This window comes from Lissotriton helveticus, chromosome 2_1 (assembly GCF_964261635.1).
Source record: "Lissotriton helveticus chromosome 2_1, aLisHel1.1, whole genome shotgun sequence".
In the NCBI taxonomy this organism is placed as follows: Eukaryota; Metazoa; Chordata; class Amphibia; order Caudata; family Salamandridae; genus Lissotriton; species Lissotriton helveticus.
Genome location: NC_136059.1, coordinates 782,330,544 through 782,356,644, shown reverse-complemented (window position 1 = coordinate 782,356,644; position 26,101 = coordinate 782,330,544). Strand labels below are relative to the sequence as shown.

The 26,101-nt window shown below is 47.8% G+C and overlaps 1 protein-coding gene across 2 annotated transcripts in view; it reads left to right on the top strand.

Annotated features, from left to right (window-relative positions):
• STARD4 (StAR related lipid transfer domain containing 4) overlaps nt 1–26,101 on the top strand; it is a 198,844-nt gene that overhangs the window by 114,514 nt on the left and 58,229 nt on the right. For both annotated transcript variants that reach the window (XM_078675495.1, XM_078675496.1), the window contains one exon: nt 4,089–4,215. In XM_078675495.1, the coding sequence (XP_078531621.1) occupies nt 4,089–4,215 (127 nt within the window). The remainder of the gene's footprint in view (nt 1–4,088; nt 4,216–26,101) is intronic.

Here is a 26,101-nt window from a genome sequence, read left to right as displayed (position 1 = left end):
ACCCATAGCTAACCCAAGCAAAATAACTGCAGGCTCTTGACCTAGAACTGGTTCAGTTCACTGACTCAACTGTGTGCATTCCAATACTAAGTTCACCCTCATAAAAGTTACCAAAGATAACACGTTGACTCTGGAAAAGTGGACTCACAATGAAATGGTTCCAGATTTCTGTCTCTAGGAATAAAGGTCAGGATGAGGATACATAGGATTGGCCAGTCCTGCCCGCCCTCATCAAATATTTTATACGATTACCATTCGGACAGTACACTTAAGGTTTAGAAAAAAACATGTAGGGAAAAGCCCTCATATGGGTGGCGCAAGGGGTCCCGTTCTAACATTTACACCATGTGATTGACGCAGATGGCAGGTATGTCATACTGAATGGAAGATCAGATGGCTCAGAAATTTGTATTATTAATGTATACGCCCCCAAATGATGGCAATTCCTTCTTTTTTAATGATCTGTGTGAGGCAGCCTCTCCATATCGTGGGGCTCCAATAATGTTGACTGGGGACTTTAATTATTGTCTGAATGGCACGCTAGATAGGGTGCCCCCTAGATAGGACACCAAGCCAAAGATGACAACTGCACTTCAAGGGATACTGCAGGGGTTGCAGCTTCGTGATTTATGGCGGGAGTGTCATCCCTCTACAAAACAGTTCTCTTGCTACACTCCTGCTATGGGTACTTCTAGTAGGCTAGAGTACTGGTTTCTGTTTTCAGATCTGGTTCGAACGGTTGGGGGGGATAACATATCAGCCGAGATACCTATCAGACCACTCCCTGGTGTTGCTGGAGTTGGGAGTCAAGTGGGTCTGGTCTGAGATACCTCTGTGGCGGCTGAAAAGTGAGGCACAGAGATTCCCCCTTTGTAGCCGCAATATCCGCAGAGTTAAGTAACTACTTTCGGGAAAACAGGTAATTCACCTCAAGTCGTGCCACCGAATTGGAGGCTATGAAAGTTGTTATTCGAGGTATCTGCATAAAAACCAAGTATGGTGTGTGGACTCAGTTGGAGAGGGATGTAGCCGTACAGGAAGCTAGGTTGGGGAAGCTGCAGACATAACTAAGTATAGACCCTCAGAAATTGAAAGAATGGACTGATGCTAAGGAGTCAGTTATGATGGACCTCCGTAGATTGGAAAAATATGTTTACACAACGTACCGTCAATTACTATATATAGAGACTATATATATATTGTCAGACAGGAAAAACCAAACACTCAAATACTACAGATACGTACTGATGAGGGAGCAATACACTATACACAGAGAGCCATTGCAGACACATTAGCAACACACCTTGAGAATATATACACCAGTCGAGTGGAGTCGGAGCGGAGCCATTTGATACGCTATCTTGATACATTACAGGTCACTCATATTACCCCGGAATAACAGGAGACCATATATTCCCCAATTACTACTGAAGAACTAAACGGAGCTATAGGACATCTTAAACCTGAGAAGAGTCCGGACTGCGATGGACTCCCTGCAGAGTTTTATAAATGTTTTACACCACTCCTAAGGGATAGATTGTTGGAAGTTTATAAGGAAGCACTGCAGATGGGTTCTCTTCCGACTACCATGAGCGAAGCCCTAGTCGCTATGATCCCAAAAAAGGACAAAGACCCTGATTTTCCGGGTTCATATAGACCCGTACCTCCACGGAAAGCTCCATTCCGATACTACTGCAGGAATTGCAGCAGTTTGGTAAAATCTCGGGGCTATATATTAATCCCGGTAAGTCCTAGGTGATACCAATGGGCAGGCTGGCCGCGCTCCGGCCGGAATTGAGAGCGGCAATAGACTTGCCTTGGGCTGCGGAAGGAGAGAGAAACCTAGGGATACGTCTGGCCAACTCTGCTAATGCATTCCATGCAGCCAATATATGTTGTGTCTTTGAAGGACTAAATGGCTCGATCCGCTTCTGGGCTGACGTACCGCTTTTACTAATGGGTCGTATAGCAATTATCAAAATTATTATTTTGCCACGGTGCCTATGTAAATTGCAGCCTTCATTCTATGTGATACCTAAATCATACTTTACTACTTTGGAGGCTCTAATTGGTACTCTCTTGTGGGGGAATAAACGACAGAGGGTTCGACTTACGACGTTGCAGAGGACATGGGAAAGAGGAGGGCTGGAGGTCCCATGGTTGGAGATGTACTACATGGCATACCAACTTCAATACGCAGTTCACTAGTTGGACGACGAAGACAACTGCAAGAAAGCCCTACTGGCTTGAACATATGGAGGGGACATGTTGACGGATCGGTTAATGATGGGATCATCGATCCCTAATTACCGTCCATATGTAATACTACATGTGGCAATACTGTGGGAACAAGATATTGTCCAGCATGCCCTATATGACCCAGAGATGCCCCTATGGGCAGTCCGACCATTTGCTGTGATTGTGGACTCTATGTCGGTGGGCCGCTGGAGGGGCGAAGGATGCCAACTGATGGGCGATCTCTATACTGAAGGGCACTTTTTAACTCGTGAAGAAGCACAAAATGAGTTCAGGCTAGGGCCTGGTCAATTTTTACAATATGGTAAAATATCAAGTGTCGCACAGGAGCTTTAGCGTAATTTCGTGGATGAGCCACCCATTTCAAATGTCCTCATGACAATGATAAAGATGGCACAGAGGAAGCGACTCGTGTTCCCATTTATATAGGGCACTTAGAGAGGACCTCCTGAGTGAACCGTTGAGCCTACACCAGAAATGGGAGACATTAATGGAAGAGCCCTTGACAGAGGCTGAATGGCGAAAGATACACTCAGGGGTGCACAAGGTTAGTGCAAACGCTCACTTCATATTACTCCACTACAATATTATAAATCAGGTATAGTATACTTAACCCCTCGTACACCAGATATAATATACCCCAATCGGGAAGACTGTTGCCCTCGATGTAACACATGAGAGGCGGACTTCATCCATATGATCTGGCTCTGTCCCACGCTGCAGCCCTATTGGGCCGGGGTTTAGCACTGTTGGGAGAGGCCACGGGGTGGACCATCACCAAGGCATAAAAATAGTATTGCTGGGCCTGCTACCCACGCCCAAAAATAAGAAGCTGAGCAGACGTTTTGTGAACCTGGGACTGGTGCTGGTGAAGAGACGTATTGTGATTGCTTGGATGCAGCCACACCCTCCGAAGTACTCAGACTGGTTACGGGATACGAATGAGTGGGCGACGGCGGAGCTGTACGGATGAAATCTGTAAGAACGAAAAAGCTGAAGACAACAGACTAGCTTGGGCATTCATGATAACAGGTCTTCAGAAAAAAAAGGGACAGACCACACAACAAAATACTGTGGGAGAAACTAATCAAGTAGTTGATCCTAGTGGAACTCAGGATAGCCACGCACTCACTCCCGAAAAACATAGATATGGCAGGAACAATGGTAATCGTAATAAGTGGATTTGATCTTCCTGGAAGGAAGGGGAAGGAGGGACGGGGAGTTGTGTTTACTGGTTGATGTTTTCTCTTTATCTCTATAAAATGTAGCATAATTTGTTGGCAACTTACAGAGAGATATTACATAATGTCTAATGATATCGTCGGCTGAAATTATATGGACATGAAACATTATTATGTATAAGGCGAAACATGACATGCGTTCAATAATATATAATGCGGATATAAGCCATGATGTGGTATGTATACAATTTTAAAATGTCAATAAAAAATATATTAAAAATAAATATTTCATAGAAACACTTATAGGTAGTCCACTGGGTTATCTAGTAACCACGAGACCATAATTAACGCAGGGAAAGTGAAAGCATTGCAAACCCAGATTCTGTGGTTGCCAGGATGGTAGGACACCCCGGAATAACTTGACGTCTGCTTTGAGGTTTTGGACAGAGATTATGAGTTGATTTAAAATCGTGGAACATAAAGTAAGAACTGTATTCGAGGATCAAAATGATTTTATCAAATTTTCCTGAATTGTTTGTTATGTTTAATTCCTATTTCTTTGGTTAATGATAGGACGCAACTAGACATTATGTAAGGTGCTTCTATATGCCAACTTTGTTGTAGTTTTTAATATTGTTTTTGTTTATTCAGCTACAAAACTCAAGGAGTTGTGGATGATGTCACTAACAAAATAGTGGATTACATTCGTCCAGGGCCTTATCGACTCGAGTGGGACAGTTTAATGACTACAATGGACATTGTTGAAGAGTTTGAACAGGTAACATCTTATCTAAGTGCAAACACAACCTTCGATCTTTGTAAATGTGTTTGTTTGATTAAATAAAGTTCCACTTCTATTTCTCCTTGACCTCTAGCAAGTTTAAAGTTAATATGGAATTGCTGCTGAGTTGGGCTGATACTGACAAATACCTGGAGAAATGGGTCAATACAGTCTCGCTTGGGTAGGAAAGCTGCCGAGGCTTGCCTGGGAGGTGCTCACCCATGCATTTTGAGCCGGCCCCTGACTTTAAGCTCTATTTCTATTCCACAAGACAGCAAAGGGATGGCAGTAAGGGATTGTCTGTTGCACCACCTACTTATACACACGAATTCAAGGAGATTACTACGCATACGCTGCCCACCTCCTAGGTCCACTGTCACAGGACCATACAAAACTAGATAAACAACAAGCAAATGGAGAGGCAGCAATGAAAATGATGGGAAAATGTATCAATACAACAAAACACAACACATGTCCTTCATTGATGTGGAAAAAGCCCTGTTTTAAAAAATCTTCTTGACACGATGATAAAAGTAGACAGCCAATATTCTCAATATAGGGTGATCAAAGACACAGCTAACGCGTTTCGCCCGTTGCGGGCTACCTCAGGACAGATTTTTTCAGATTAACTGTAGTCACACTTTTTTTTCAGATGAATAAGTACGCATGCAAATAAGCTTGTTGGTACACGTGTCCTGTGTATGTAACAATGAAAGCAAGAAAGGATGGAGGATGTAACTTGGACAGGATGCGAGTCCAAACAAAATTCCTTGCTTGTTGTTTTTCTATTCCACGCAGGCCCAGTTCCGCACCATTGGGTCCACCCGATGCCATTCCTACCACATATTGTAGTTGTGACTTCGCTAGCCCTCACCCGGTTAACACTGTTATCGGTTCCTCCCAGAAATGTCACAAGGCGATGATCGACACTCTTGGTGGTAGGGACTTGGGATCGGTTGTGATGCCAGACAGGACTGGACTCTATATTCCAGCCACTTATCCCTTGCTAGCAACCCGATACTGCTGCTCTCGACAGACCCACAAGTGTGTCAACATCTGAGACACTGTGTAGGAAACTGCACAACACATTCCCAAAGCCACCTCCCCTACTGCATACTCTGGACCTTGTCCTCTCCTCTGACTCACCCAAATGAATGATCACTCGCTTGTACTCTACTGTGTAGGAGAAAGTGCCAGTGGTCAGTACAGGGGCAAAACGTGCATGACAGACAGACCTCGACTCTGAACTCTCCAATGAGCAGTGGCGTTTCTGCTGTGCTCAGACTGGAGCCTTGTCCCAAACTATAGGCTGTACCTGATACTCGCCAAAAACCACCACAAAATGTATTGTACCCCTGAGGTGCTATATAAATTGGGTTTGTTGCATGACTCATGATGTTGGAACACTCTGGAGCTACTGACGTAAACTTTTTGTAGTTGTCCTGGACATGTCCTGCTGTGGCTGGATTCTGGGCCCTAGTCTGCACTTGCATCGACAAAGTAACAGACTATACCTTTTGGCATTGCCCACTGGTTGTGCTGTTGGGATGTGTTAACACTTTGCATGCTCAAGACGAGGTCAGCTCGTCATGAGCCACGGTGCTCGTGTGCTCATGACGAGCTCCGTTGGAACGCTCGCATGCTGGACTAATTCCCCTGCTGTGCGAGCGTTCCACACAAACAGGTGTGGTCATGACGAGCTCAGCTCGTCATGAGCACACGAGCACTGTGCCTCATGACGCTGACCTCGTCATGTACATGGGGGCGCTGTCCCTCCCCCTCCCCCCAGCACAGCTGGGGAATATGTCGCACAGGGAAGGGGTTAAAGATGTCCCGCCTCGTATGCCTAAACCTACTGCTTTGATGTTGCTGTTGGCCAAGCGCCATGTGGCTATGCATTGGGGCTTGGTACTCCTCCTCTGGGGAAACTTGGCTGAAAGATGTTGCTTACTGCCATAAACAGTGAGATGAATATTGGAGTCTAATGCTGATAAGATCCCGCCCGAGGGATACGTGGGGGACAAATAAGGCCAGATGTACGATCCACCAATTTGCGAGTCGCAAATTGCGTCGCATTTGCGACTCGCAAAATAGTATTAGTAAATGGGCCACATGTTTTTTACGGTCGCAAACGGGTCTAAAACCCATTTGTGCCTGCAAAAAACCCTAGTACATCTGACCCTTAGTGCGTATCTGATCAAATGTACTGAGTGGGACCAGGAGCTGAATAGGCTGGTGGGAAATGGTACCACTGACTCCGGCACCATCTGATAGCCCTGTGATGCCGCGATAACACAATGACTGACTCTTGCAAGGAGCTGGTGCACTGCTGCAGCACAAAATGGCGATGGTTGCCTTCAATATTAGCTCCTTTTTGAATTAGCCCAGTGTGCTGTGTTGACTCTTGAGTTTGTAATACTAGAATATGCTGTGTGACTGATACATTAAGTGATGTTGAAGACGTGTGCTAGAGTCAGTGTCCACGGCCACACTATGGCATAAACGTTTTAATGTGCCATTTAATTGTTGTCGCCGAGATTGGCGATGCTTCTATTATTGTTTGTCACTTTCTTTTAAAAACTCAATGAACAAATAAAAAAACTTTGGTACGAGAAGGATCATTTGTAAGGGTAAAAAATTCAATTTCACTTTAGAGAAGCGCTATTCTATCGTGCTTAGGTTGAAGTCCATTTTATTTAAACTGTTTTATCTACCTTTCTGCAGAGTGGAGCGCAAAAGTATCAAGAATAAAAATGTAGCAGGCTTTTAAGGTGTCTGATCACATTTGCATTTAAGGGGCAAACATCCGCTCGGAAGCAACAGCTAAACGCTAACTCATTCTTGGCACCCAGCAGGGACCCACCAAACCTCGCTGCCGGTAAATAAGTACATCTTAAACTGAGAAACGCAATTATATAGAAAACAATTGGTCGTGCCGACCTACAACAAAGAAACAACTTAAATGAGAGTGAAGACAATCTATGGCAGCTTAATATTATCCTTCATGCTCAGCACATGCAGGCTTCACGCCTCAATACCCTCCAACTATGGTGTATATATTATGCAGAGTAATTTTTCCCTATCCGCCTGTGCTGGTGCGTACTCCTTCATTGTATTACATTCCATTAGGCATTGGAAGTTATATAAAGATATGGACCAAACTCCTTTTAAGACCTCCTTGTAGTTAAACTTACAATTTCCTCTGTCAGGAAATGTCTCTCTGGCTTGTGTGAGCGACCCTCAACAATGCTGCTTTTTCTATACATATAACATGGCAAGTCCTGCAAACTTAGCCCCTGGGTCTGGCCACAGCTGTAGGTTCTCTTCCAGGGGATCCTCATCAATAGTCATAAGCATTAGAATATTCCCGCCCATGCGCGGGACCCCGGAAACACTATATTATATGTGCCCCACATATATATACTCATATATATATATATATATATATATATATATATATATACATATATATATATAAAACATGCAATAGCTGCCAAATCACATCAGAGCTGAAATATGCTGTGAAGAATTTCCACCATACATGAATAATATGCATTAGAAACATGAGAAACAACACCAAAGATTGTTTAGAAACTGTTTTAATGCTTAGGCAGCAGTAGAAATTTTTATAACTCACTGAAAGTATAGAAAGCTCCCAGGCTGCATTGCAAACACACAGTCTAAAAAGACTGAAAAGCTAACCTGTAGCTGTATACAAAAAACTGACACCGTGCCTTTAAGGCACCCATGACCCCCGGTATCCCATCATGCCTCAGGGGTGACAGTTAGGTCAGTTTTTCTTTCCGGCTCCTTCAGGAAGGATCCTGGTTACACAGCTCCACTAATTTTCTGTTTTCTGACAGAAAATTACTTCTTTTTGAACAACTTTTTCTGTTTACTTTGACATTTTACATCTAGTCAAGTAAGAAACTGTCTTTTTAAGTCAGTTTAGTGAGCATTTTCAGCTGAGAATGCCTTCACTTTTTGACAAATGTCCTTCTTGTGGTAACAAGAAGGCAAAATCAGACAATCACGACGTTTGTATCCTGTGTCTGCCTGAAGAACATGATCCAGGCACCTGTCCTCACTGCGAGCACCTGTCAGGAAGAACTCTCAAAGACAGGGAGAGAATTCGCATCTATGGCCTGGCTCACAGGTCATCCAGAGGAAGGTCTCCGGTGAAGAAGTGTTCCAAGAAGGCTAGAACATCTTCAAAAGAGAAGTCTTCCCACCCTTCAGCTTCAGTGTCAGGCTTGGCGCTAAGGAAAGAACCACCGGTGGATCGTTTGTCTTCAATACTACCGTCAACGGCGGGCTCGCCGTCGAAAAGAAGACCAGGTACGTCGACGACGTCGAAGGATCCAGCTCCGTCGTCGAAATCCCCTCCACCGTCGTCAACCGGGCGACGATCTGCGTCGAGGGAGGTAACTCCGCCGCCGTCAACCGGGCGACGGTCGGCGTCGAGATCCAAGGACCCTCCGCCGTCGTCAACCTGGCGACGATCGCGTCGAGGGAGGTCACTCCTCCGCCATCGTCATCCAGACGACGACCGGCGTCGAGAAGTGTGACCCCTCCGCCGTGGTCTAAGAAAAGACGTTCGGCGTCGAGGACCAAGACCCCTCTTCCGTCGACAGGAAAACATCGGTCGGCGTCGAGGAAGCAGTCTCCGTCGGCGTTTCGTCGACGCTCGGCGTCGAGGGTGTCCAATACCCCTCCGCCGTCGTCGCACAGACATTCGACATCGAGACAGAGGGCTCCGTCGACGGCTGGTCATCGCCGTTCGACGTCGAGAGAGAAGGCTCCGTCGATGGCTGGTCATCGCCGTTCGACGTCGAGAGAGAAGGCTCCGTCGACGGCTGGTCATCGCCGTTCGACGTCGAGAGAGAGGGCTCCGTCGACGGCTGGTCATCACCGTTCGACGTCGAGAGACCATAGATCCTCGCATCGATCGCCATCGAGGCATTCGAAGTCGAGATTGTTGGACCCGCCGACTAAGCATGGGCGGATTTTGCGGATCCACGATTCACGGATTTGCGTATTCACGGATCGTGGATCCGCAAAATCCGCGGATTTGCGGATCAGCGGATTTGGGGCGGGGCTTCCATGCACCTGCTTTATTTTATCTATTAGAGCTTCCTGTTGAAGCTAATTTAGTAACTATTTTAGGATGGCGCTGGCAGCTTGCCGGCACCATCGTAAAATACTTACAACAGGCCAGCAAGGCATGAACTTTTGCCCCCGGAATCCGCCGCTCGCGGATTTGCGAATTCGCGGTAAATTCGCGGGAGTTCGCGGATCGCGAATTTACTGAAAATTCGCAAAATCCGCGAGCGTAACGGATTTTACGCTCATGCTTACCGCCGACTCCCCAGAGGCGTTCGACGTCGAGAGAAAAACATACGATGCCAGAACGCTCGACGTCGAGACCTTCAGAAAGGGCTCGATCGTCGTCAAGAAACTCTGTGATCATGGTAACGGAGTCGGCTTCTCGTCATTCTACTTCACAGTCTTCTGGCTCCTCAACGACATCCTCAAGGTCCAGAAGTCCTGTCCCCAGATCTCCTGTGCGTCAGCCAGATCCTTCGGCTGCGGAGGTCAGACTATCACCCAAATGGTACAAATCATTAGACCATTGGCGAGATTCAGGGGCTACCAAACGGATGCAAGAGTACGTCAGTCCGCAGCACAGATCTCCTCTCCAGAGACTGGTAGATGAAGTGGACAGGCGTAGTCCTCCCAGGCGCCAAGCAGACAAATCACCTGTGAGAAGACCAACCAGATATCACTCTCCCAGATCTCGTTCACCAAGAAGACAGGATCCGGTCAGATCTCACTCTCCTAGAAAGGAAGAGCACCCAAGAAGATCACGTGAGAGGAGGCACGGAGCTCACCGTAGACATCGAAGAACTCCGTCTACTTCCTCTACCTCTTCGACCAGGTCTTCCAAGAGGGATTACTCTCCCACGTTGACGGATAGTCCTACTTCCAGATCCTCTCCAGTGGATGACATCGGTACTTATCTGGATGCCCTGCAAAGAGGAGCTCAGAAGCTGAGCATTGAAATGTCTGTCCCCCAGGTTACTACGACAGTGATTTTTGAAACTTTGCACAAAAAATCTATCTCTCGTCCACTGCTGCCTTTAGTCCCGGGGATTATGGATCCGGTCAAGGACGTTTTCCTAACCCCGGCAGCCATCAGAGCGGTGGCAGCCCGCATACAGAAGAAATACAAGCTTCTTCTGACCCAGTTTTTGTAAAATCTGATCCTCCAGCAGACTCTGTGATAGTGGCAGCGGCGAGGAAGACGCATGCAGTTGCGGCTTCCTCTTCAGTCCCACTAGATAAGGACAGCAAATCTCAGGATTCGTGGGGGCGCAAAGTTTGCAATTCGGCTGCCTCCACACTGAAGGTCTCTAGTGCGGCCGCACTTCTGGGTAGATACGACAGAGCCTTATGGGACTCCATGGAGAGGTTCAAGTCCAAACTGCCAAAGGAAGACCAGAAGGACTTTGAAGAAACTATGACAGAAGGATGTCTGGTGGCGAACCAGTTGATAGGCACAGCAGCGGACGGTGCAGTGCTTGCGGCACATTCCTACTCACATGGGGTTTGTGCCAGGAGGTCGGCTTGGTTGCGCCTCACAGGGCTGAAGCCGGATGCTCAGCATCGCATCCTTAATCTTCCTTTTTCGGGTTCCTCTCTCTTCGGAGAACATGCAGACGAAGAGATGACCCGTATGAAGACTGAACTGGATACGGTAAAAGCGGTGGGTTTGGAAAAGAAAAAAGAATTCAAACGCCGCTTTAAGACCAACAGGGGGAGAGGGGCTCAACAGAGGGTTCAAACCCCTCAGTGGTCCCAGAATAAGAACCAAGGAAAATCCCAGTTCCGAGGCAAATCTAACAGAGGTAGAGGAGGTCACCAGCAGTCCTCTACCACCACGAGAGGAGGAAAGGCTTGATCAGTGGCTTCCTCTGGCGCCGTTGCCCACTCCAGTGGAGGGAAGTGCTTCACAACACCTGACAGAGTGGGTCAGCATCACAAAAGATCAGTGGGTGCTGAATATACTGCGCAATGGATGCAGGCTACGTTTCCGTGCGCTCCCGAAAAGCATTCCTCCAAAGACCTCTTGCCCTCACCAGCTGAGCTTGCTCTGCAGAGAAGTGTCAGTCCTACTATAAAAAAGAGCTATAGAGGAAGTTACTCCCTCTCAAAGAGGAAAGGGAGTCTACCCAAGATACTTTCTTGTCCCCCAAAAAAAGATCAGGAGGACAAGTTCAGGCCTATACTAGATCTGCGTCTCCTAAACAAAGTCATCGTCAGAGAAAAGTTCCGCATGTTAGCTCTTCACCAAATATGCCCACATCTTTAAGCCGGAGATTGGATGTGTTCGGTGTATCTGCAAGATGCATACTTTCACATTCCGATTGCTCTACAGCATCGCAAGTACTTGAGGTTTGTCATAGGAAGCAAACACTACCAGTACAAGGTGCTACCCTTCGGACTCAAGTCCGCACCACGAGTCTTGACCAAATGCATGGCAGTGGTGGCGGCTTTTCTTCACAAAAAGGGACTCTTCATTTACCCATACCTGGATGACTGGCGCGTAAAGGGCCCGTCTCCGGTTCAGGTGACGCACGATCTGCAACTTTGTCTACACCAGTTGCACAGGCTCGGTCTCCATGTGAACCTGGAGAAGTCAGTCCAGCGGCCGACACAGTCCATCCACTACCTAGGCTCCGTTCTTGACACAAAATTGGGAAAAGCGTTTCCTTCGGAGGAGAGACTTTTTTCCATGAGGCAGAAGTGCGGGATTCTATTAGAGTCTCGGCTTCTAACAGTCCGACAGGTAGCCTCCCTGCTGGGTTCCATGGCGTCCTGCATTTTTCTAATCCCGAACGCCAGGCTGAGAATGCGTCCTCTACAACAGGCTCTCGAAGACCAGTGGGACCAGGCGACAGGGCGTTGGGAAGATCGTATCACTCTTTCCCAAACAGCGAAGGATCCCATCAAATGGTGGACTCCGACGAGGAATGTGCTGGTGGGAGTACCTTTTCATCAGCCACTACCCACCCAGTCTGTAGTAACAGATGCCTCTCTACAAGGCTGGGGAGCGCACATGGGTCCCCTTCAAATTCAGGGTCAGTGGTCTGCACAGGAGCCGACGTACCACATAAACATGCTGGAGCTCAGAGCGGTGTTTCTAGCTCTCAAAGCTTTTCTTCCAGCGATCGAGTCCAATTCAGTCTTAGTTCAGACAGACAATACAACCACCATGTTCTATCTAAACAAACAAGGAGGCACACGATCTTGCCCTCTCTCCCGGGAGGCTCAAGCCATCTGGCACTGGCTTCTCTCTCGAAACCTGTCAGTGGTGGCGGTGCACTTTCCAGGAGAGTTAAACATCAAAGCAGACGTACTCAGCAGGCACTTCGAAGATCAGCCAGACTGGGTGCTAAACGACGAAGTGGTAGAAGAGCTTTTTCGTTGTTGGGGGCGTCCAGCCATAGACTTGTTTGCGGACGAAGAAAACGCAAAATGCCATGCCTTCGTGTCCAGATTCCACCGGCCAGGGACGCAGGGGAACGCTCTCCTGATGGATTGGTCGGGAACTTTTGCCTACGCGCTTCCTTACCTGCCTCTGATTCCGAAGGTAGTTTCCAAGCTCCTCAGGTCGGACATGGAAATAATCTTGATAGCTCCGGATTGGCCACGACAGTGGTGGTACCCGGACCTACTGCATCTGTCTGTGTGTCCACACAGTTGTCTTCCTTGCAAACCGGACCTGTTGAGCAAGATGAACGGGAGGATACTACATCCCAACCTCTCATCACTGAACCTGACAGCATGGCACCTGAGGTCCTGCAATATGGGCATTTGAATCTGCCTCCCGAATGTATGCACATTTTAAAGGAGGCTAAGAGACCTTCCACGAGAGCGTCTTATGCGTTCAAATGGAAAAGATTCTACATATGGTGTAGGGATCATCACTTAGATCCGACTACAGGGCAGGAGGAGGTAATCCTGCCATACCTCCTTCCCTTGGCAACATCTGGATTGAAATATGCTTCCATTAGAGTGCATTTGTCAGCCATAGTAGCGTGCAGGAAATCACCAGACCAGATTTCTTTCTTTCAGGTTCCGGTGGTTAAGGACTTCCTACAGGGGTTAAAAAAAGTGTATCCCCCTATGCGAAATCCTTCTCCTCCTTGGGAATTGAACCTGGTTCTATCCAGGTTAATGTCACCTCCTTTCGAGCCCATCCACAAGGCCTCCTTGCAACATCTCTCTTGGAAGGCGGCCTTTTTGGTGGCGATTACCTCAGCGCGCAGAGTGAGCGAGATACAAGCGCTCTGTGCGAAGGAACCATATACTGTTTTCCATCACAATAGAGTAGTCCTGAGGGCTCATCCCTCTTTCTTGCCTAAAGTGGTTTCTGATTTTCATATAAATCAGTCCATTTCCCTCCCTTCGTTTTTTCCAAATCCTACGACCCCAGCCGAGCGGTCACTGCACTCCTTGGATCTTGAAAGAGTGCTCAAGTTCTATTTGGAAAAGACTAAAGGGATCAGGAAAACGGATCAACTGTTTGTGAACTATGGTTCAATGAGAACGGGCTTTCCAGCGGCCAAGAGGTCCATCTCCAGATGGATTGTCTCTTCCATTAAATTGGCCTATCAGCTTGCAGGCAAGCCTTTATTGGTGTTACCCAAAGCGCATTCCACTAGAGGGAAAGCCGCTACAGTAGCTTTCTTACATGATGTTCCAATGTCAGAAATATGCAAGGCTGCAACCTGGAAATCGGTTCATACCTTTACGAGGCATTACTGTCTCGAATCTGATTCCAGGTCCGATACTCAAGTAGGGCAAGCCTCCTTGAGAAATCTGTTTGGGTAGCCTGTAGCCTGCTCAGGCTTGTTGATAAGATTACTGTCTTGTCATTCCTTTGACCGCAAGGATGAGGAGAGGCTCGCTATTCTATTCTAATGCTTATGACTATTGATGAGGATCCCCTGGAAGAGAAGGATTAGTTACTTACCTGTAATCCTAGTTCTCTTCCAGGGGTATCGTCATCAAAGTCATAAGCAACCCTCCCGCCTCCCTGGGCAAAGGATATTCTTTAATAAGGAGATATTGTTAACCTATTTTGTTACTGGGTTTGTTTCAGTCTCCGAAAAGAACAACTGACCTAACTGTCACCCCTGAGGCATGATGGGATACCGGGGGTCATGGGTGCCTTAAAGGCACGGTGTCAGTTTTTTGTATACAGCTACAGGTTAGCTTTTCAGTTTTTTTAGACTGTGCGTTTGCAATGCAGCCTGGGAGCTTTCTATGCTTTCAGTGAGTTATAAGAATTTCTACTGCTGCCTAAGCATTAAAACAGTTTCTAAACAATCTTTGGTGTTGTTTCTCATGTTTCTAATGCATATTATTCATGTATGGTGGAGATTCTTCACAGCATATTTCAGCTCTGATGTGATTTGGCTGCTATTGCATGTTTTATATATATATGTATATATATATATATATATGAGTATATATATGTGGGGCACATATAATATAGTGTTTCCAGGGTCCCGCGCATGGGCGGGAATATTCTAATGCTTATGACTTTGATGAGGATACCCCTAGAAGAGAATTAGGATTACAGGTAAGTAACTAATCCTTATGGCTCTGATAGTGCATTGGAGTCTTCTGCCCAGACCCCAGTGCCTGTGCTCCCTCCCAAAATTGTTATGCTCGACTTGGTAATCCCAAATTGATAAATATGTTACCCCCTTATAAGGCGCTAGTATATGGTACCAAGGGTACCCAGGGCATAGGTGGTAAAGAGGTCCCCAGGGTTGCAGCACCGTTTGGCCACCCTGGGTGACCCAGGAAAACTAATGACAGCAGGCCTGCCATTGAAGACAGGAAGAGCAGTGCAAACTGCTCGAACACAGCTGTGCCCTCACCATGTGTGGCACAGTCAAATGCACTAATAAAATTTAAAAAACTAATTTTACTGTTACAAAGCATGTCATAGAATATTGACAATTAATACAAAGAAAAGACAGCATACTGCAGCTCCATTACATCTTTATACAGATGTGTGTCCCGAGCCACCTCCCCAACTGATCCCCTCCCACATCCAACTTGACAGTAGGCCTCAGATGAATCTTGTTGTTCCTGAAACACAGCAGTAATATCTAATATGCCCTGGGGGTGGAGGGGGCGCACAACCCATCCCAGTACTCATTCAACTTGCTCCAAATTTTGTCCCATTTCTTTGGGCACCCCCCACCCACATAAACCACCGTCTCTGCTAGCAGGCACCAATCCATGTCTCTCCTCCAGTCCTTGAGCTGCTGTGCTTGTTCAGCCCTCCACAACCGCTCTATGTTTTACTTTGCCACCACTAATCCCAATGTTATCCACAGTTTATCCATTCGAGGAAGGTCAGTTGCACCCCAAATATTCAGCCAGCATCACGTCGCACTAGCCTCCATGTCACTTCCACACACGCCATTCATGCATGCAGTCACGTTCAACCAGTATTTCTGGATTGCAGGACAGTTCCAGAGCATGTGAAAAAACATGCCAGTTTGACCCCATTTCCTGTGACAGTGCATCCACTGCACTACCCAGCTTCACCATTGTGGTATATGCACAATAACATTGGTGCAAATTTTTTAATTGGGCCAGTCAAAATCTGGATTATATGGCCACCTCCCAGGGGGAAGTTGATGCCTCAGGCCACTCATCACCCTCTTAGCCCTCGAGGTTGTGATCCCACCACTCCCTCAACTGAGTCAGGACATCAGGAGTATTATTAATCAGTGTACAATAAGTGAGGGAGGTAGCCTGCTTAGGCATGTGGTCAGCTAATAACCTATCCTCTAATGGTGATGAATCAGGGAGATCCTCACCCCTTGGCAACGCCTTCTTAAGTGCATGCCAGATTTGCAGGTCATGGTAAGTTCAGTCGGTGCCAATTGGTAGTTGGTTTGCAGGTCAGCAAACAAAACTACTCTGCCCCGCTTCCAAAGGTCCCCCACCCGTGAAAGGCCAGATTAGGTTCCCTTTATCAAAGCCCATCTGGGCCCCTACAGTGCCTAGCTGCACAGTGATCTACAAGGGTGTAGCTTGGGTAAGTCTCCCACTCCAACCCAAAGACCTCGACGCTGCATGCCAAAGACCGACTGTAGTGGAGGTTGAATTAGGAAGTAAGGCGGTACATATCCCCCCGTAGAGTGCCCAGAGGTATCCCCCCAGCCACATTGCCTGCCTGTCCAACTGAAGTGCCGGCTCATCCAGCCGGAGATAGACCTATTGATTGATACTAGTAAGCTGTGCCATCCAATAGTACTTCTGTATATCTGGGAAGGCTAGTCCACTATCATGGCTGCCCCGCATCATTTTTTTTGTGGCTATTCGGGTTGGGCCACCATCCCAAAGCAACGCACCAATGGTATTCTAGATTTCCCGAAAATAGGACGCTGACAGAGGGAACGGTGTGTTGTGAAGAGCATGAAGAAAGCAAGGTAGTGCCATCATTTATATGCACTATCTTTAATACATTTCAGGCACCCCTAAGGCGGGCCTCCTCAGCTCAGGAGTCAGGGTGCAGTATATTAAATGTGAGGAAAATAATTGCAAGCCTATATGTTCCTATAATGGTGATCACGTTGTGGAGGAGAGAGGTACATGCATAGGTGCACCCACGGGAGTCGCACCTTGACGTATGTTTGACTACAGGTGTCTACCCTCTTTGACCTCCTTCCATGGGTCTCAAAGTGAGCCTTTTACTTAGTGGAGTGGGACACAGGTCAGCCCGCCCAGTGCCATCTTATCACCAAGAGGTTGGTAAGAACGGAGCCCTTCATTCCACATTCCACTTTACGCGTAGGTCCTGATGAATGCCATGGGCCCTTTCGGGCCACCCGGCTGAAACATGTCCACTGCACCTAGAACGGTGAGGGGACAATAATTTCCCCATTTCACCGTTCACTTGTTTTTTAATACCGTAAAGTTGCTTGCCACATTAAAATGAATAAGGTAACTATATGGTTTTTAAACCTCACTCACTTTCCACGGGCCCGCACTTAGTTTAGAAGTGCATCCCTGTTGTCAGGTGTATGCCCGCCTTCCACCAAACCGAGTTTCTGGAGGACAAGGACTGGTCAATGATGAAGCATGACACCAGGTGGTGTGTGAGACCAGTCCGTCACATTTTGTGAGATGCCCACATCCGCAAAGTAAGTACCCTACACTGAGGTCACTATTCTGGGAGCGGCACCATTTTGTGTTACGCCTATAATAGTGATCCCCATTGGAAACTACTATAAGTGTTAGCGGTCTATAGGTTCACATGGGCTGCCACCCGGGCATTCTCGAGGTTCGCAGCTCCATTATGGTACAGCAAAAATATGTCATGTTTGGTATCAAACAACGTGCCTTCTCACCTGTGCCATTAATCACATGCCCTGGGTGACGTGGAATGCACCCTGGTGGCGACCTTAGAGATTGCCCACCTGGTTTCCCCAGTTTCTCTGTGCTCTGACTGGTAAACCCACACTTTCCCGTGCCTCCTGCTGCCAAGACAGGATTCTGACCTCCTGCCAGGCAGTGTGATCACTCCCAGGAGTCAAGAACAAAAGATTTGGCAGGAAGGAGGTCACACCTCCCTCCTTCCAAGCAGGCTAGTGAAAAGGCACATCAAGGCAGTGGGCTTCAAGAGCTGCACCGCCCATGTTATGCACGAGGGCATACTCCCAGTGGAGGAAACAGCCCTCCTCCTGCACCAGGCTCATTTGCACCCAGGCATGCAGGTAATTACCAATGCAAGAAGGTGTACAACCCCAGAAGGCTAGCCACCCGTCTAGGGTGAACAGCCTGGTCTGTACACCACAATTTGACTTTTGTGCATCATTAGGTATGGCAGAATAGATAGAAGGTTTTAGGTAGAAAAGATGACCTACAGCCCGGATGTGGTCACCTCAGGGTCAGAGTAGCTGCATGGACTAGCTGCCCATTACTACTAGCTCCGACACCGCTAGCTCCCCTAAATCTAGGATTTAAGTGACCCCCTCTAACACCAGAACCTTAGTTCTGAACAACGTACTTCAAAGAAGGACCAAGAGGAGACCCATGTCGTCTACAACTGTGCTTTGCTTACAGCCCCAAAGCAAAAGAAAGATACTCTGTGCCTATGGCACAGACTTGGGACTGCGTGATCAAGCCTCGTTCTTGGCTAAAATGCACCACTCCCAGAGAGAGGGACTGCTGTGGAAACCAGAAACTCCCTCAGACTCCCATGGACTAGTGGCATTAGTCCCCTGCAAACTGCAGTTAAAAGCACTCACCGGATCCAAAGAATCGCTGGCCAGTAGGCCCTCAGTAGGATAGCCCATATCCAGGGGGTCAAGTGCATTGTGGGAGTTATAGTCTTGCCTGCCACGAAATTTCAGGACGCAACCTTGTTCTCCGGGGCCCAGTGAGGTGCCAGTACCTTTTCGTTGGGCTTACCGTTGCCGTTCCGACAATTAACCCCCACACTTGACGCCGCATCTACAGGGAACACCATGCAACCTTCATCTGATGTCAGCAGCTGTGTATCTGTAGTGTTTTTGCATTCTGTGTTCTTGCAGCACTGTGTAAGCAGTAAAACCAGCATCCCCTTTGCTTCAGTTCAGCACCATGGACAGCCAGCACAACTCTGCACCCAGACTCCACAGGCTAGGTAAAATTGATCTGACTGGGGACTCCGGCCCCAATGAATTGTCACCTGTCTCTTGGCGAGCACCAGTAGCATTGCGACAAGCTTAAGATTAGCGTCTGAAATGTCTCTGACATGTCCCAGGAGGCACAGCATAGGGTCAGGTACGATGCGCTCCTGAGTGATATCGCTAACTATGGATCTTATCTCTAGCCAAAAGTCTGAAACCTTAGGACACATCCAGGCCAGGTGCGCGAAGTCAGCGCCGGGAGCAGTCTACCAGGCCCATTCTATGCAGCTGTGCGGTAAAACCGATGTATGTATTTAAAGTGAATAAGCCATAGTTAGCAGTATTGAGAGGTCACTAGCCAGCTCCATGCTCCACGCGTTGCGAGCGCGCTTAGTGTCTATGGGGGATGCAGCCAGTGTAAGGGCATAGAGCCTAGTGACTATTTTACGCGGGGAATTAGAGGAGTCTAGATATACAAGCGCAGTGTTGGGCTGGGGAGCTAGTGGAAAGGTTGGGTTGTCGTTTTTGCAGGTGGCCCTGATCTTGTAGTAGAGCAGTTTATCTAGATGTGAAGTATCCTCCGGCAGTGTGAGAAAGGTGTTACTGGGGTAGATGTCGGGTAAAAAACAGGGGAGTGATTCGGTTCAGGAATAACAGAGGTGGGAATCCTAACATATGTGCAAAAACAAATTACCTCTGACACCATAGATCCAAACTTTCTTTTTCTCCAGTTGGATTTTTAATTTATCTCTGGATTATAATTAAATATAGGAGACATTTTTTTGTGGCTTTTCCCAAAACACATTCGCCCTGCGCAGGACAAACTAGACAATTACCTTCTTGCCTTGTTTTTTATGTGATTTGTGAACAAAAAAGCATACTTTTTGTATATGAACAAGATTTAGAATAAACAAACATCTGTACAATTTACAATCATGAAACATATTGGTACTACAAAGCACCAGAAACTGTACATTTCACCAGGCAAAGGATAGTCCTACTCATTTCTTATTAAACAAGGTACAGGGACTACTCAAGGTACCCTAGTGTTTTACGCCAATGAGAGGTCGCACCACTGTCTTGAACCTAGGTATAGGGCCATGCACAGTAGGCTCTATTATGTCCAAGTCCGGGACTTGTGATACCAATTTTAATTTTTTCTTGTCATAGCAAGACGTGGAACTTCTTTACGGCGGGTAGTACGTGAGGATAAAGCCCCGACGTTGTCTAGTTTGTCCTGCGAAGGGCGAATGTGTTTTTGGAAAAGCCACAAAAAACGTCTCCTATATTTAATTATAAAGGATAAATAAAAAATCCAATTGGAGAAAAAGAAAGTTTGGATCTATGATGTCAGAGGGAATTTGTTTTTGCACACTGGGGTAGATGTCAGTATTAGTGTGGATATCTCGATCTGCTGCTCGACGAGCCATGCCCATTGTCTGCAGGGGGGGGGGAATGCCGTGTTGCTAGCGAGCTGCATTGAGGGTGCGAAAAGTGTTTTTGATTCAGTGTATTTGAGTAGCCCGTCCCAAGCCCAACGTACACACTCCACCATGTCTATCTTGCCTCTACGACCGTGACATGCGGCTAAAAAGGTGTTGGGTGAATCCAAAGATGGAGGAAACTAGCTTGGGCACATAGCGCGTAAAGTCGGAGATTGGGGGCACCCATTCCACCCCTCACTAGGGGTAGTGTTAAGACGTCATAGGTGATGTACGGCTGTTGTCCCGCCCAGATTAAGGTAATAATGCTGGATTTCGTTTTTTTTAAAATTGCGATTTGAGTGGGATAGTTATGTTTATGAACCATGACAGGAATTTGGGAAGCACGATCATTTTTGCAATGGCAATGCACCCCGCCAACGAGATAAGAAGTTTTCGCCACGTTTGCATCCTGGTCTCGAGCCATTCCATTGCTTTACCGAAGTTGGATCTCCACAACTCATCAATATCTCTGGTCAGCCATTCGCCCAGGCATATGGTAGGACCAGTAGCCCAAATAAATGGATCGTCGTGGGGAACAGTTGCGTGGCATCTGTAAGTGGGAACAGGACGGACTTGCCCCAATTGATCTGGAACTCCAGACAAGCAGCCAAAACGGATAACCTCCCTAGTCATGGGAGCCAGATTGTCTAGCAAGTCGCGGATATATATCGTAACGTTGTCGGCATACATAGATGTGACCAGAGCGCGAGACGTGAAGCCAATGCCTTGCTGAGTGTGGTGCTGGCATAGGCGCGCTGCCAGAGGTTCCATTGCGATAGCAAAAAACATGGGGGACAGAGGACAACTCTGTATGGTGCCCCTTGTGATTGCTATGGGATCAGTCACCTGCCCATTGACCCTAATACGTACCGTCGGGAGTGTATAGAGGTGCTGAATTTTTGCACACAACCGAGATTAAAGCTCAGGTAAGGTAGGAGATAGAAAAGGAAATGCCACTCAGGAGTGTTGAAAACCTTAATGGCATCCAGGGGGGCAAAATGTACAATTGGAGAAAAACCGCTGCACTCCCAGATGTGAATACGAAGGGTGATTGAGTAATCCTTGATAACAGTTTTTTAGGTGCTCAGGAAAAACACCTTCTGGTTCCAAAAGGTGTGAATAACGTAAATGCAATGAGAAGTCTTACGCCGGGTAAGAACTGCCCTGAGCACTCTGGATGCACTGAAAGTGCGTGATCATAAATAAACTTGAGGTAGAATAACGTGATCTTCAAACTTCATGAAGGTTTCTATTCATTAAAGTTATTCAAGTGAATCCAAAAGCGATAGTTCATTAATACATATTTCTTCATATGCTGGTTAAACTTCTAGAAAAGATATCTCCATAACAAATCATGGCACAATTCAACATAAGGTACAATGGAAACCCTAATGCACATTGGGTCTTCTTTTGGCACCCTCTTGTAAAGCTCGTTTTGTGAACACATTTTTGTGCTCTCCGTGTTCCTGCATATCGGCAAAACTACAGTGTGTTCCATTTCTTTTTTTCTCTAGCAATATATCCCCCTGAAGAAGTGCTGGTTTAGCACGAAATGCATTGGGGTTTCCATTGTACCTTATGTTGAATTGTGCCATGATTTGTTATGGAGATATCTTTTCTAGAAGTTTAACCAGCATATGAAGAAATATGTATTAATGAACTATCGCTTTTGGATTCACTTGAATAACTTTAATGAATAAAAACCTTCATGAAGTTTGAAGATCACGTTATTCTACCTCAAGTTTATTTATGATCACGCACTTTCAGTGCATCCAGAGTGCTCAGGGCAGTTCTTACCCGGCGTAAGACTTCTCATTGCATCCAGGGGGGCAGCCACATCAGGCAAAGAAGGATTGATATGGTGAAGGACTGAAAAAATGGTGCGCAAATTATGTGAGGTGGCATGACCCGGGATGAACCCCGATTGATCAGGACGAGCTATTAAGGGCATCAGCGGGAGGAGGCGATTGGCCAGAAGTTAAGCATAAACTTTATTGTCGGTATTAATTAAAGATAACAGACAATAGGAATCACAGCTCTCGGGAGTTTATCCGGCTTTAATAAAAGAGTGATCATGGCTTCGCGTAGAGATGGGGGAAACCTACTCAGGTCCTGGGACTCATTATACATCTGTCATGTGTGGTACAAGGAGGGACGCATATTCTTTATAAAATGTGGGGGTGAGCCCATCTGAGCCCAGGGCCTTGTCGCCCGGGAGACCTGAGATGACCTTTGAAATTTCCTCGTGTGTGAATGGTTCATCCAAATATTCTCAGTGACTATTGCCAAGCCATAATAGCTCAATGGAGTCAAAATATTGATCAAGGGATTCCCTAGATGCAGACTGTACAATTGTGAGTAGAAAGCAGAGATCTTCTCGATAATGTCCATGAGGGAGGTAGTTCGCCCAGCGGACTCGTCGCAGAGTGCTCTAATGTAGGAGGATGCATGTGGCTGCCTGAGAAGATTCGCTAGGGTCCTGCCGGACCGATTGCCCTCTCCATAACGGCGAGCGCAGGCCTCCCAACCAAGAAATACCACCTCCCTGTCTGCCTCCTCATTAAACTTAGTGAGCTTGAACCTAATGGAGGCCATAGTGGCTGGGTTGGGATCCTGGGAATGCTGAAGGTGAAGGATTTTGTGTCTTTTTCCAGACGCTCAAGGGTGCCCCTAATGGATTTTAACACCCCGTACTGTTTCGCGATAAATTACCCCTGATTACGACCTTGAAGGCCTCCCAGTGTGTTGAGGGTGACTCAACAGAGCCAGTGTTGCGCTTGATGTATTCAATAATGGCACCCCGGATATCTTCCCGGAACGCGGTGTCAGAGGGAGTTGGGGAGCAGGCACCATGCAAACATGCGACGCAGGGTGAGCGGAAAGCGCCTGCACAGTTGCACGGGGCGTGATCCAACAATGTACGGGCCAGGTGATCCACTGAAGTGGTCCAGGATGCGACGTCTCGGTGGTAAGCCATAGGTCCATACGGGACCATGTTCCGTGAGAGCCGGAGATGCAGGAGCCTTCGCGCACACCTGGGTGCGCATGCCGCCAGGCATTTAGCAGGGAGTTGTCCTCTAGGATTGAATGGAGGGTAGCGGTGGTCTGCGGGTCGGCCAAGGTGCAACGTTAAAATTAACCCCTCCCAAATCATGGAATCAGGCCCCAGAGACGATATGATTTCCCAGACCTGAGTGAGAAAGCTGGGGTCATCAGTATTGGGGCCATAGAGCGCCCCAAGTATCAATGGCTGGTTATAGAAGGTACAGTCAAGGATAGTGTCTATGAAGGAGTGGGTGCCATGCCAGGGGAGCCACTCCAGAAGAGGATGGTGATGCCTCTTGCTTAGTTAGAGTAGAAAGCATTGTAGGATTCCCCCCAATGGCGAGAGCGCAGCCTGGATGAGGTAGCAGGAAGGAGATGCATGTCCTGAAAGGAGCAAACGTCCACCTTGTGTCTGAGATGTGCATGCATGAGACATGCTTTGCGATAATCATTCAGGCCCCTAATATTCCATGTCACAAAGGTGGTATCAGTCATAGAGCAGTCATGGGGGAAATGATGAGACTGCGCCAGCGGTCTAAAGTCGGACCAAGGAGAACCAGTGCCTTACAGTGTGAGCTGTCATAAAGTGCGTGCGTGTGATGATATGCAATAAACAGTACAAGAAAAGCAAAGCAGCAGACTACATGAAAAGGTTATCTGATGCGAACCCCAAAATAAAAAACCCGTACCCACCATCCACCCACTCCAACCCCCCAAATAGTTTGAGTATCAAGTCCACCCCACCCAGGAACCCCAAACTTGGAGGAAAGTGGTACAGGTGCGGGAATCATCCCTTTGGGGGGCGGGGGCTTAGCCCCTTGCCCCGTGGGCAGGGGGGCCGAGCATTGGATGACATAGAGGGAGGTAACTTAGAAACAGTACATGTGTCAGAGTGCATGCCGCACTGTTAAGGCAGGGCGAGTGAGGTATACCAAGAGGGACCAGTGCTCCCGTAGAAAATGTTACCCCAGCAAAAATAAAAAAATATTATATATCTTGCGAACACAATACAATGTGCAAATAGGTACATGAGATAGGATGCAAGTAACACTACATCTAGCATTGTACATGAAGTGAGTGCCAAGAGTGATGCATAGGTACGGGGTGAAGTTGTATCAAGTAGGAGTCAATTGTTATCGCTCAGACGGCTGTCCTCGGAGATGGTACGGCAGTTACCTGTAGGCGATTTCTGTAGTTGTTTGTCAAAAGTAAGGGCCGCTTTTGGATCAGCGAAGAATCTTGGCTTTTCCCCACTGTCGTTACGAAGCTTGGAAGGGTAGAGCATGGCATAGGTTGTGAAGCTGCTGCAGGGTACGTTTGACAGGGAGGACTTCCCTGTGAGCAGCTTGGACAGACAGGGTAAAGTCAGGGTAAAAGGATAGGACATTGCCTTGATGATTAATCTCCCGGGCCCTGCGCAGTATAGAGTCACAGTCATGATAGTTCAGAAAACGGGCAATGACAGGCCTCGCTGGGGACCCCGGAGGGGGCCGGGGACCAAGTGACCTGTGAGCACACTCCGCCAGGGCCGGACTGGGAACCAAAATCGGCCCTGGCAAAGTGCTCGGCCGGCCCCCCTCCTCCCCCTGGGGAGAGGGGGGAGGCCACCGAGCTCTTTACCAGGGCCGCTTTTCCGCCGAATTTGTTACAGGGCCGATTTTGCAGCTTTGCTGCAAAAACGGCCCTGTCACAAAAACGGCCCCCACCCTTGCGGCCGACCGGGGAATTGCCCGGTGCCCGCAACGGCCAGTCCGGGCCTGCACTCCGCGATGAAATGAGTGGATAGGGCCGGGCTAAAAAGGTTGTGAAGTACAGTCTCCAGATAGTCCTCCATCTTACCAGTTGCAGTGAACTCCGGCAGGCCAACGATCCGGATGTTGTTCCTTCTGGATCACGCTTCAAGATCCTAATTCTTAGCACGGATAATTTCAAGTATTTTGTCCATCTTTAGGAGTTTCTGCTCACCCTCGGCTCCGGCGTCCTCGGCATCCGAGTCCCTAGTCTCGAGCTGGACTACGCAGGTGTCATGGGAGTCCACCCTCTGCTTGACCTGGTCCAGGCGGGAAGTCAGGTGGTCAATGTTTGCATCTTTTGACTTCAAGCTTGATTGCATGTCCAGAAGGATGGCACCAGGGGGGTCTATCTGTGTGGACTGCTCACCGGCGTCGGGGGGGGCCGCGACACCTCTGCCCGCACCACGCACGGTGAAGGTGATCTTGGGCTGCCTGGTGTCGGTTTTGTCCATAGTGACACCCAAGACTAAGAGAGGGCTGAAGGGTCCAAAGGCAACCACTAGTGAAGGAGGCCACCAGCCTGTGAGAGAACCAGTCCTGGAAAGCAGATAGGGGTGAAAGGCAGCAATGCTCTGAGGAGCTTAACAATTGCACAGGTGAGCCTCAGAGAGCACCACTAGCGAGACTGAGACCAGCAGCCAAAGGGCAGAGAAAAGGCACTGGCAAGCAGAGGTAATGGTCAAAATCTGGGTAGAGCGAACCCCACCGCACTCCCATAGGCCAAGCACAGGCCACCCCCAGCATCAATCGCCCAGCACTCACAGGTAGTAGGCGGGGGAGGAGCAGGTCCGCGGAAGGCCTCTACGGGAGTGCAGCCACTTCAATTCCTTTGCTCCAAGAGCGAGGCCCGTCA